The sequence below is a fragment of the Mandrillus leucophaeus genome, unplaced genomic scaffold (genome assembly GCF_000951045.1).
Source record: "Mandrillus leucophaeus isolate KB7577 unplaced genomic scaffold, Mleu.le_1.0 Scaffold338, whole genome shotgun sequence".
Taxonomy (NCBI): Eukaryota; Metazoa; Chordata; class Mammalia; order Primates; family Cercopithecidae; genus Mandrillus; species Mandrillus leucophaeus.
In genome coordinates, this window is record NW_012103565.1 from 442893 (window position 1) to 455733 (window position 12841).

General features: G+C 40.4%; 1 protein-coding gene across 1 annotated transcript in view; it reads left to right on the forward strand.

Annotated features, from left to right (window-relative positions):
• Positions 1-12841, forward strand: part of LOC105545764 (serine/threonine-protein kinase Nek5-like) — a 25869-nt gene that overhangs the window by 3602 nt on the left and 9426 nt on the right. The window contains exon 2 of the mRNA XM_011988794.1: positions 9063-9180. Coding sequence (XP_011844184.1) covers positions 9063-9180 — 118 coding nt within the window. The remainder of the gene's footprint in view (positions 1-9062; positions 9181-12841) is intronic.

The window sequence follows — 12841 nt, forward strand, 5'->3', positions numbered from 1 at the left end:
GCTGGGCATGGTGGCAGGTGCCTGTAATCCCAGCTACTTGGGAGGTTGAGGCAGGAGAAATGCTTGAACCTGGGAGGCAGAAGTTGCAGTGAGCTGAGATCGGCCATTGCACTCCAGCCTGGGGGACAAGAGTGAGATTTCGTCTTAAAAAAAAAAAAAAAAAAGTTTACAAAGCTAATTACCACTACAAAAACAAAGTAAATTTTAACTGTCAGTTGAGTCCCAACAATTAATGACTACACATTTTATAATAGTTTGAAAGAGGCTTTGTAATGGAATTTTTTTATGTGAAACAGGACATTATACTAACACATCTAAATATCTTTGTTTCTCTGAAGTACGAAGCCAAAAGTTTAAGATTATAAACTCATAATTAGTCATTAATGTCTCAGCATTATATGTTATTTGGAGATCATCTAGATAGTTAATGAATACCTATCATTTAACTTAGCTTAGCAAAACTCGAGGAGAAAAAGTTACCAAAAGGATTTTAAAAACCTTTTTTAAGTAAACACATTATAAAACCTAATTATTATTAAAACTTCTACCTGACCAGGCTCATGCCTATAATTCCAGCCCTTTGGGAGGCTGAGACAGGAGGATCACTTGAGCCCAGGAGTTCGAGGCTGCCTTGAGCCATGTTCATGCCACTGCACTCCAGTTAGTGTGACAGAGTGAGACTCCAACTCTAAACAAACAAACAAAAACCTTTTATTTTGTTACATTTATTTATTCCTTCTTAAGAACTATGTTTGGAAATTTTTAGGAAACATTCGACAAATCTAGCCATCATCTTATTTCTTTATTAATCATTTCTACAGTTTGTGAATGTTAGGCAGTCACCACCAAAGCAAAAGCCCTAAGGTTAATACATGGATGTTTTGCTGATCAAATTACACTGCTGCTTTCATTAAACCAACAAATTAGTCTTATTTACCAAAAATTTACCCAACTTACAATAATTAAAAGGCATTTGAGTTCATTTCTACTTTTCTGATAAAATATATCATTTAAGCACCTACTTTTTCTTTAAGCCAATTAACTATAGCTCTTTCATATATTTTGGTAGTGAAATATCAACCAAACACAGGTTCAGCTGCCCTCTGCTTGCAAAATTGAATAACAAGGACAAGGTGCAGTAGAAGGAAAGTGCCTTTATTTTTCAGTGCTAGCAGTGGGGAGATGGTTCAGGCTCCTGCCTTAATAAAACCACTTCAGAATTCTCAGGTGAAATGCTAGGACTTAAGAAGGGGAAGTTTGGTATGGAGGGCATGTGGGGCGAGATGGTGCAAGTCTATGAGACTTGTTCCAATGACTCAAGTTATTGCCCCATCTGGTGAATGGGCTGGTACCATCTCAGGCTTGTCTGGGCTGTAAATTAGCTGCAGCCTTGTAATCTCCTGGTGGGGTAGAATTTCATAGGCATCTGGATTGTCTCAAGATTCAGTCTCTGGAACTTCTAAGCAAACATAATTAGATAAGCCAGCAATGCAAGGGAGTGCTTGGTGGAAAGAAAGTCAAGATTATTATTTCATTACTAAAAAGTTAATACAGAGGGCTGCAGGAGGAAAAAAAATTAAAAATAGGGCACTCAGTTACAAAATCACATACACATGATACATATAAACATACACGCAGAAGCAGATTTTATAGCTTCATAAGGCTTTCATTTGCCAGTTTTCAAATAATTTTTCCTCCAACTTGATCTTATTTTTTATTTTATTTATTTTTTTTGAGACAGAGTCTCACTTTGTCACCCAGGTTGGAGTTTTGGCTCACTGCACCCTCTACCTGCCAGGTTCAAGCGATTTTCCTGCCTCAGCCTCTGGAGCAGCTGGGATTACAGTCGTGTGCCACTACGCCCAGCTAATTTTTGTATTTTTAGTACACACGTTCACCATATTGGCCAGGCTGGTTTCGAACTCCTGACCTCAAGTGATCCACCTGCCTCAGTCTCCCAAAGTGCTGGGATTACAGGCGTGAGCCACCGCGCCCGGCCTTAGCCACCACGTCCTCCAACTTTGGGCTATCAGTCTCTTGATTACCTGTTCCATTGCCCTAAACAATTGTTAGCAAGCCAACCCTCAATTTGTACTTCTGAAAGGATGACTTTTAAGGGCCCAGAACTTAAATCTAAACACTATTACTTGCTGACCAAAAAAGGGCACAGTCAAGGTTTAGTCAAGACAAGATTGCCAAGAAAGGTGTCTGGAACAAAGGTAAGGTTTGTTATGTGAACTTTAAACCAATGCCTTTCCCATCTTAAACATTTCTGGTGGCTTGGGGTAGGGGGAGGCCTTACAAATGAAGATTTCCTTTATAGATATAATTTTTTTTTTTTTACAAAGAGTTTTAAAACAGGGCCTAATATTTAATATGTGAAAAGCAGGCAAAACTGGAAGGCAGTGCACCTACATCTTTCAAAATCAAGAATCTCACTTCTATATTGAATCCTAGGTCCCCCACAAAGAGGGAAACACCAGGAGACTGTGCTCCTTCCTGCAGATACATTCCTCTGAGGCTGGTGGGTAACCTAATGCCAGTCAGGCTACTCTGCGGGCAGCCCATCCCCAACAGGAGTCTTATAGCTTGGTGATGAGTGTTCCCATAACCTCCAGGTGTTCAAACCTGTCTTTTAATCTAAATGCACAAAGAAGTAAGTAGCCCCATCCAGTAATAACCATTCACTGTGTGTACCCAGAATATCTGAGATAGGTCTCAATCAATTTAGAAAGTTTATTTTGCCAAGGTTACAGATGCATCCATGACACAACCTCAGGAGGTCCTGATGACATGTGTCCAGGGTGGTCAGGGTACAGTTTGCTTTTATACATTTTAGCAAGACATGAGACATCAATTACTACATGTAAATTGTACATTGGTTTGGTCCAGAAAAGAGGGACAATTGAAGCAAGGCGGGGGCGGGGTAGGGGGAGGGCTTCCAGGTCATAGGTAGGTAAGAGACAAAAGTTTGCATTCTTTTGAGTCCTTGATCAGCCTTTCACTGAATACACAATTTAGTCTGGCTCAGTGAATCTACATTTTTACATAAACAATAGGGCAGAAGCAATCAGATATGCATTTGTCTCAGGTGAGCAGAGGGATGACTTTCTGTCCTGCACCTGTAGAGATCAGCTATCAGTTTACATTGCCCAGGTGAAATTCAACAGAACAGTTTTAGGGTAAAGATCCTGAGGCCTACAAGGAACTTCCTTGTGGGCAAATTGTGAGGAAGGTATGTAGCTTTATCATGATTGTAGCTATCTCATTTAGGAATAAGACCGGAGGCAGGTTTGCCTGACGTAGTCTTTAACTTTTCTCTTGCCTTAGTGATAAATCGGTCCCGAGATTTATTTTCCTTTCACAACTGCAGCCGCTGTCAGCCACTTCCAAAAACTACAGCTTTTATCAGTGACTTGTCAGCCATTGCACACACAAAAATCAATTCTCTCTCACAGTACAATGTAATCTCTGGTACCCCAAAGTCAGATTGATGAAGTAACTTACTGCAAAAGACAGTAGAGCTTTAGATCTGAGAGGAACCTGCCCGTGACTTCACTAGGAAAACAGACCAACCTAAGAAGGGATGAGTGGCACCTTTTCTGCATTCCTCGGGGGGTCTTAGAGTCATTAGAAGTCTCCTGCAGATTCCTCCACGTGTTATTGAAAATGGCAAAAGGAAGGAGGAGCCAGAAGTGGAAGGAAATAGAAGAACAAGTTGTACAGGAGTCAATTTGGGGAGTATTTTAAGCTACCTAAAAGGCCAATGAGAAGTTGTACATTTTTCTCAGTAGAAGTCATGCCAAAAAGATAGGAAGCAACTGAAAAAGAAATTTCTGGAAACAGCATCCAAAAGAAGAAAAAGCAGAAAAGGCCTTTAAAAAATGTTTATAGCCTAAATATTAAACTTTTAATTAACCTGCCTTCTGACCACAGAGTTCTAAAAAAAAAAAAAAAGCCTCTGTCTTATAATTCTTTGTGGTATGATTAAAAAACGAACACTAGGGCCAGGCACGGTGACTCATGTCTGTAATCCCAGCACTTTGGGAGGCCGAGGCAGGCGGATCAGGAGGTCAGGAGTTCAAGACCAGCCTGACCAACATGGTAAAACCCCATCTCTACTAAAAATATAAACATTAGCCGGGCGTGGTGGCACATGCTTGTAATCCCAGCTACTCAGGAGGCTGAGGCAGGAGAATTGCTTGAACCTGGCAGACAGAGGTTGCAGTGAGCCGAGATTGCGCCAGTGCACTCCAGTCTGGGCAACAGAGTGAGACTCCATCTCAAAAAAAAAAAAAAGAAAGCAACCCAACCAACCAAACAAATAAAAAACAAAACTTTCTAAATCTCTTACTGGATTTCAACCAGGACAAAAATAAAATAGGTGTCCATTCAGTTTGTCTAGTTCTGAAACTAGCTCTTTTTTTCCCCAATTGTGCACACAAAATGAATTAATTTAGACATTTGAAAGGATCTCATTTTGGCTACTGCTGCTTTTGACCATCTTGGGTTAGGTGAGTTCTGTTTCCTAGATATTTACAAGAGGACACCCCATAAATGTTATACTAAGTCCAGCTGGTGTTTTACTTGCTCACTCGTGGAGCTCAGCTCTTGAGACAGAAGTCTTGCCGATGCCCCTGGCCGAATAAACCCCTTCCTTCTTTAACTGGGTGTCTGAGGAGTTTTGTCTGCCGCTCGTCCTGATACAGAAATGTGGAAGCAGCTTTGGAACTGGGTAACAGATGGAGGTTGGAACAGTTTGGAGGGCTCAGAAGAATACAGGAAGATGAGGGAAAGTTTGGAACTTCCTAGAGACTTGTTAAATTGTGGCCAAAACACTGATGGGGATATGGACAACGAAGTCCAGGCTGAGGAGGTCTCAGATGGAAATGAGGAACTTACTGGGAACTAGAGTAAAGATCACTTTTGTTATGCTTTAGCAAAAAGGTTGGATAGTGCCCTTTCCCTAGGGATTTGTGGAACTGTTAAATTGAGAGAGATGATTTAGGGTATCTGGTGGAAGAAATTTCTAAGCAGCAAAGTGTTCAAGATGTGACCTGGCTGCTTCTAACAGCCTATGCTCATATGTGTGAGCAAAGAAATGATCTGAAACTGGAATTTATATTTAAAAGGGAAGCAGAGGCTGGGCATGGTGGCTCATGCCTGTAATCCCAGCACTTTGGGAGGCCAGGGCGGTCCGATCACCAGGACTTCGAGACCAGCCTGGCCAACATGGCGAAACCCTGTCTCTAATAAAAAGACAAAAATTACCTGGGCATGGTGATGTACACCTGTACTTTCAGCTACTTGGGAGGCTGAGGTGGGAGGATCGCTTGAACCTGAGAGGCAGAGGTTGCGGTGAGCCAAGATTGTGCCACTGCACTTCAGCCTGGGCAATGGAGTGAGACTCTGTTTCAAAAAAAAAAATGTAGAGGGTAAATTTATGTTATCTGTTTTTTATCATGTGATGAATACATATTTGGTCTCTGTTTCTTTTTCCTAGGATACAGCTCCTAAAGCCCTTAGAATCCTTGAAGTAGTAAGAGTGTCTTTTGCAGGCCAATGGGATGACTGGTGGTTGGCGGCCCCTTGACGGTTTCAGGATGGGGGCTGGTCATGAGAAAGACCAAGGCAGGATTAAGATTGGAACTTTCAGCCTCCTTCCCCCTATCTCCAGGGGGACAGAGGGGCTGGAGACTGAGTTCAATCACCAATGGCCAATGATTTGACCAACCATTCCCTGGTAATGAAACCTCTATAAAAACCCCTATATGGCAAAGTTTGGAGAGCTTCTGGGTTGGTGTGCACATCATGTGGTGGGAAGGTGGTGTACCACAAACTCCACAGGGACAGAAGCCCCTGTGCTTTGGACCCTTTGCCCAATGTACTTTTCCATCTGGCTTTTCATTTGTATTTTTAATAATAAACCAGTGATAGTATTTTCCAGGGTTCTGTAAACCATCCTAGTAGACTGTTAACCTGAGGAGGTTGTGGAAATCCCCAACCATGTAGCCAATGCAGACAGAAGTGTGGGTAACTTGGAGACTTGCTACTTGAGACTGGCCTCTGAAGTGAGAGCAGTCTGCTGAGACTGATCCCTTCTTTAACCTTTAACCCTTGGAGTTCTGGGTAGTTAGTGCTGGAATTGAATTGAATTGTAGGACACCCAGTTGGTGTCAGAGAATTGGTTGATGTGGGTGAAGCAGCACTGTTGTCTCGGGTAAATACCCGAGATTCATTGTCTCACGGCCATGGAAAACTAGGACGTGGACAGACCCCACAGTGAGGTTAAAAGCAGAAGTTTACTAGGTGAAAGTGTGGCAGGATGAGCCACGGACAAAACCCCTCAGACACCGAGATAGTGAAGGGAGTGGCTTTAATCAGCTGGGAGCATCAGCAGGCTAACGTCTTATATCCGAGCTCTTCAGGTGCTCAACTTCTGTCCCTTTTAAGGGCTCACAACTCTAAGGGGGTCCGCGTGAGAGGGTCGTGATCGATTGAGCAAGCCAGGGGGTACATGACAGGGGCTGCAAGCACCGGTGGTCAGAGTGAAACAGAACAGAACGGGAGGTTTCACAATGTCTTTCCATACAATGTCTGGAATCTATAGATAACATCAGTTGCTAGGTCAGGGGTTGAATTTTAACTACCAGGCTTAGGTCAGGCAGGCCCAGGCCTGGTTTCGGGTCTGGTTCCTAGGCGCTGGGCTACCTGCCTTTAGTTTTGCTTCTTTTTCCTTTTCTGAGTATAAAACAATATGAGAGGGTCTCTCTCTTCCCTCAAAAGAAAGAGAAAAGCTCTCTGCTACAGAGAGGGGTCCTGGAGAACATGGGTTGCTGCTTCCACAGTGAAATATATTTTTATAGATGAGCTTCAGGGGGCGGCGTCTGATTTACGTAGGGCATGAAAGATTAGTTGAACCAGGTGTACCATTTGCATAGCACTTGAAGAAGCTGGCCACCCCAGCCTAATCTTTTATTATGCAGATGGGTTCTCTGCCTGGCTGGTACCATGTTGCCTGGTTTTTCACTGTACATGTGGTGACAAAGAAAAGGGAAGATGGAGCCTCCATGTTGAACATATCTGGCTTTAAGGTAGCCCTTTTCCATTGGCACAGCTGCCAGCATTCACCTGTGCAAGCTTCCAGCTTGCTTATCCATGTCTGCAGCTCAATTTTTCAGGCTGCTCTTTGTTAGAGAAGAAATGATTTGGGGGCTGCTTTTTGTTAAAAGAGACATTCCGCTGAGGACTCTGTTGCCCTTACTATCAGTCTAAATAATTTCTTTTTATCTCTTGTATCATGGGGGAAAAAATGTGTACATATTTAGTGTCAGAAGTGTTGTGAGTGAAAACAGTTCAGATACAGAAAAAATTAAATTTAAAATGGACATCAGGGACTCAAAAAGTAATTCAAGAGTCCCTGATTGTCTCATGAATTGTTTCACTGTCATGCGCGTCCATGTGATGAGATCACCGAACAGGCTTTGTGTGAGCAACATGGCTGTTTATTTCACGGGGGTGCAGGCGGGCTGAGTCCGAAAAGAGAGTCAGCAAAGGGAGATAAGGGTGGGGCCGTTTTATGGGATTTGGGTAGGTGAACGAAAATTACGGTCAAAGGGGGGTTGTTCTCTGGCGGGCAGGAGTGGGGGTCACAAGGTGCTCAGTGGGGGAGCTTTTTGAGCCAGGATGAGCCAGGAAAAGGAATTTCACAAGATAATGTCATCGCTTAAGGAAAGGACTGGCCGTTTTCACTTCTTTTGTGGTGGAATGTCATCAGTTAAGGCAGGGCAGGGCATTTGCACATCTTTTGTGATTCTTCAGTTACTTCAGGCCATCTGGGCATATATGTGCAAGTCACAGGGGATGCGATGGCTTGGCTTGGGCTCAGAGGCCTGACATTCATTATGGTGTTTTTGTTTGAATCAGGATCCAAAAAAGTTTGATATGTCCAAAAAAAGTAATTCATAGGAGGAGTTAGACTGGATATGAAGAATTTTAGTTATATTGTATCCAGTTTATTTCACTTATATTTTTCTTATAAATGTGCAAGAGTGATATAGGATTAAGAATGTATACTGAGAAGAGTCTAAAAGCATTCTTATACTAATTTATATTCATAAAATATAAATCAATGATTTATATTTAGGGAATATAAATTCTAAAGGCTAAGAAAACATGTCATTTCATTGGGAACATTTTATTTGTGATTGATATATGAAATAAAAGCAATATGAAATAAAAGCATATGATGTATGAAATAAAAGCAATTGTAGAATCTTAGGGTAGTTGAGGGGGTGCTGCATTGCTATAAAGATATATTGATCAGCCTCACCAACATGGTGAAACCCTATCTCTACTAAAAATACCAAAATTAGCTGGGCGTGGTGGCATGTGCCTGTAATCCCAGCTACTCAGGAGGCTTAGGCAGGAGAATGGCTTGAACCAGGGAGGCGGAGGTTGCAGTGAGCCGATCGTACCACTGCACTCCAGCCTGGGTGACAGAGTGAGACTCTGTCTCAAAAAAAAAAAAAAAAGAAATGAAATATTGTACTATCTTCAGTCTAGTCCTTTTCCCAAGAGAGAAAGAAAAGCACATTTTAAGTAAAAACAAACAAACAAACAAACAAAAAACCCCTGCAAAACAAAACAAAACAAAACAAAACAAAACGATGAAGGTGTGTGTGTGCTTTGGGTTTTCCCTACAGGCATTCATGATGAAGCCTAACCATGGTGGGATACTCAGATTATAGAAACAGTGGATAATAAGAGTGGTTCAACTGTGGTAAATCTTTTTTTTAACACAAAGATTTTTAAAATTTTTCTAATACAGTGAAATTATCTACTCCAAAAGTGGAGGTGTTTTATCTCTTCCTATCTGACCCTTATTCCTGTCACTTTTTCTTGTCTGCTTGTGTTATCATCCCTTTCTTATTCTCTGTTTTGATGGCAATGGCTAAAAGGTTTACCATTATATTGATGTTCACTATCAGGTTTTTGGTATATGGCCCTCATTGGGTATATAGGCTGGGATGCTTTCATATCTTTCTCTTTCATTTCTTTAGCAATGGGAACATTAAAACAATGGCTACCCAAAGAAGAAGATGAAGGGAAGGTAGAAATGGTCTCTGGCATTGAAGTAGATGAGGAACAACTAGAACCAAGATCTGATGATGATGATACGTAAGTAGATCATTTGCCGATACCTAAGTCAAGCACTGGTACAAAGTGAAAATGCTGCTGCTGAGACATTCAAAATAGCCAACTGAGACCTAGCTACAAAGATCAAGTTTTACAATGCACGGGTTTGGTTCTGGGCTCCCCATTGTTCTCCAACGGCATCATTTTCTACATTGGCATCAGTGATATTCTGTCTTAACTTCCATGGCTCCCATCGTAGCTCTTGATACCTGGTGGGGCTAGTCCTTGTGCTAGTCTTCACAGCTTTTTCTTCAAAATTATCTTAACTATTGTTGCCCTTTCCTCATCATACACTGTATATCAAGGTTGTCCAAGCCACAGCCCAGGACAGCTTTGAATGCGGCCCAACACAAGTTTGTAAACTTCCTTAAAACATTATGAGATTTTTTTGCAATTTTTTCTTTTTAGCTCATCAGCTATCATTAGTGTTAGTGTATTTTATGTGTGGCCCAAGACAGTTCTTCCAATGTGCCAGAGAAGCCAAAAGATTAGACACCCCTGCTGTACATCTTTGCATTCTCTTACAAAGTATGAGAAACTTTGTTGGGATTTTGGTGGGAATGACATTTTATTTATTGATTAAATTATGGGAATTGGCATATTTGGGATTTTGAATCTTTTAAAATTATTATTATTATTATTTGAGACAGAGTCTCACTCTGTTGCCCAGGCTGGAGTGTGGTGGCACAATCACAGCTCACTGCAGCCTCGAACTCCTGGGTTCAAAGCAATCCTCCACCTCAGCTTCCTACGTAGCTGGGACCACAGGCACATGCCACCATGCCCAGCTAATCTTTTTCATTTTTTGTAGCGATGAGGTCTTGTTATGTTGTGCAGGCTGGTCTCGAACTCCAGCTTCAAGTTGTCCTCGCACCTTGGCCACCAAAAGTGCTGGGATTACAGGTGTGAGCCACTGCACTTGGCCTAAAAATTATTTTTAATTGGCAAATAAAAATTGTATTAATATATACTTATGGTATACAACATGATGTTTTGAAATATGTACACATTGTGGAATAGCCAAATCAAGCTAATAAATATATGCATTACCTCACATGCTTATCGTTTATTTGTGGTGAGAGCATTTAAAATCTATTCTCAGCAATTTTCAAGTATACAATAAATTGTTATTAACTATAGTCACCATGCTGTACCATAGATTTTCTGAAATTATTCCACCTAAGTGAAATTCTGTACTCTTTGACCAACATCTCCTGGCTTTCCCTTCCACCTTCTCCCACCCCCAGCCCTAGAAACCACCATTCTACTCTCTGCTTCTATGAGTTTGATTGTTTTCGATTCCACATGTTAGTGAGCTCATATGGCGTTTGTCTTTCTGTGTCTGACTTATTTCACTTGGCAGAATGCCCTCCAGGTTCATCCATGTTGTCACAAACGCCAGAATTTCCTTCTTTTTAAAGGCTGAATAGTATTCCATCCTGTATATATACCACATTTTCTTTATCCATTCATGCATTGATGTGATTATGAATCTTAACATCCATAAATATAGTATAGCTCTCTATTTATGTCTCTCTTTTCTTTGTATTTTTAAATATTTTTATAATTTTCTTTATGGCATAGGTACCACTTAATTTTGTTGTTGTTGGTATTTTAAATGGGATTTTTTTGTATTTTAATTTTATTTATTTTTTGTAGAGATGGGGTCTCACAGTGTTGCCCAGGCTGGTCTTGAACTCCTGGGCTCCAGTGATCCTCCTGTCTCAGCCTCCCAGAATGCTAGGATTATAGGTGTGAGCCACTGTGCCTGCCTAATTCTTTTTTAATTGAAAAATGATGATTTTACATATTCATAGGGTACACAGTGATGTTTCAATACATATGAAGTATAGCAGTCAGTTCAGGGTAATTAGCATATCCATCATCTCAAACATTTATTGTTTCTTTGTGTTGGGAGCACGTAATATCCTCCTTCTAGTGATTTAAAACTATATACCATATTACTATTAACTATAGTCATCCTACAGTGGTGTAAAACACTAGAATTTATTCCTCTTATCTAGCTGTAATTTTCTGTCCTTTAAAAAATCTCTCCCTTTTTTCCTCTTGTGTTTTCAGATTCACTACTGCTAATGTATAGAACACTACTGATGTATCCTGTAACTTCACTAAACTCTCTTATTCCAAATTTTGGAGTCCTTTGAATTTTTAAAATTTTATTATAATTTACTTAACATTTGTTTTGAGACAGGGTCTTTCTCTGTTGCCCAGGCTGGAGTGTGGCAGCATGATCATATTCACTGCAGCCTTGAACTCCTGGGCTCAAGTGATCCTCTTGCCTCAGCCTCCAGAATAGCTGGGACTACAGGTGTAGCATGCCACCATGGCCAACTAATTTTTTTGTTTTTTGTAGAGATGGGGTCTTGCTATGTTGCCCAGGCTCATCTTGAACTCCTGGCCTCAAGTGATCCTCCCACTTGGGCCTCCCATGAAGTAAACTGTGAGCCAAATGCTGGGATGACATCATGAGCCACTGCACTTGGCCCATAATTTACTTTTAAAATACATCCCAAATTTTTTAAGTAGACCCTTTTCAGTCTTCCTACTACCTACCTCTTTATATCAGCTACATAGTCCTCCTCCCTACAGTCAACCAATCTAATCTGCTTCTTGTGTATACTTCTCCAGAAGAATTCCATACAAATATAAGCAAAAATATAAATGTAAATGTATCTTTTTATATAAATGTTTCCATAGTGCACTGTCCTGTAATTTGCCTTTTTTTTCATTTAACAGTATTATGTTTAATACATATTATTGTTTCAAAAACTAGCATATGTATAGTTTAAATTTCCAGAACAAAAAGTATTGGGCCAAAGAGCATGTACACTTGTAAACTGGATATCATAAAATTGTCCTTCGTAGAGTTTACACCTATTAACATCAGTGTATAGAAGTGCCTATTTCCCCATTCTCTTGCTCAGTGTGTTGTTAGATTTTTGGATTATTGGATAATTGATAGGTTAAAAAAAGTTCATGATAGTTTTAATTAGCATTTCTTTTATGAGTGAGGTTATCTTTCCATATGCTAAAGAGCCATCTTTATTTCCTCTTTCAGGAAAATTCATTCATGGGCCATTTTAAAAATTTAGGTATTAACACTATATTGATTTGAGAACTTTCAGCACTTTAGGGAAATTAGTCTTTTATCTGTACCATGATTCAAAAATATTTTGCTTAGTTTTTGCCTTTTATGTTGTTTATGGTGACTTGTGCCATGTTATTTTTATTTAGTTAGATTTATCAATTATTTTATAAAACAGAGTCTAGGGTTTTTTGTTTGTTTGTTTTGTGAGACAGGGTGTCCCTCTATTATCCAGGTTGGAGTGCAGTGGCGTGATCGCACCTTACTGCAGCCTCGACTGCCTGGGCTCAATCTAACTTCCCACTTCAGCCTGCTGAGTAGCTGGGACTATAGGCATGTTTCACTATGGCTGGCTAATTATTTTATTTTTTGTTTTTTGTAGAGATGATGTTTCACCATATTGCCCAGACCTGGTCTTGAACTCTTTCTTTTTCTCTTTCTTTCTTTTTTTTTTTCTTTTCTTTCTTTTCTTTCTTCTTTTTTAACATACAGGATCTTACTTTGTTCCCCAGGCTGGAATGCAGTGGCCCGATTATA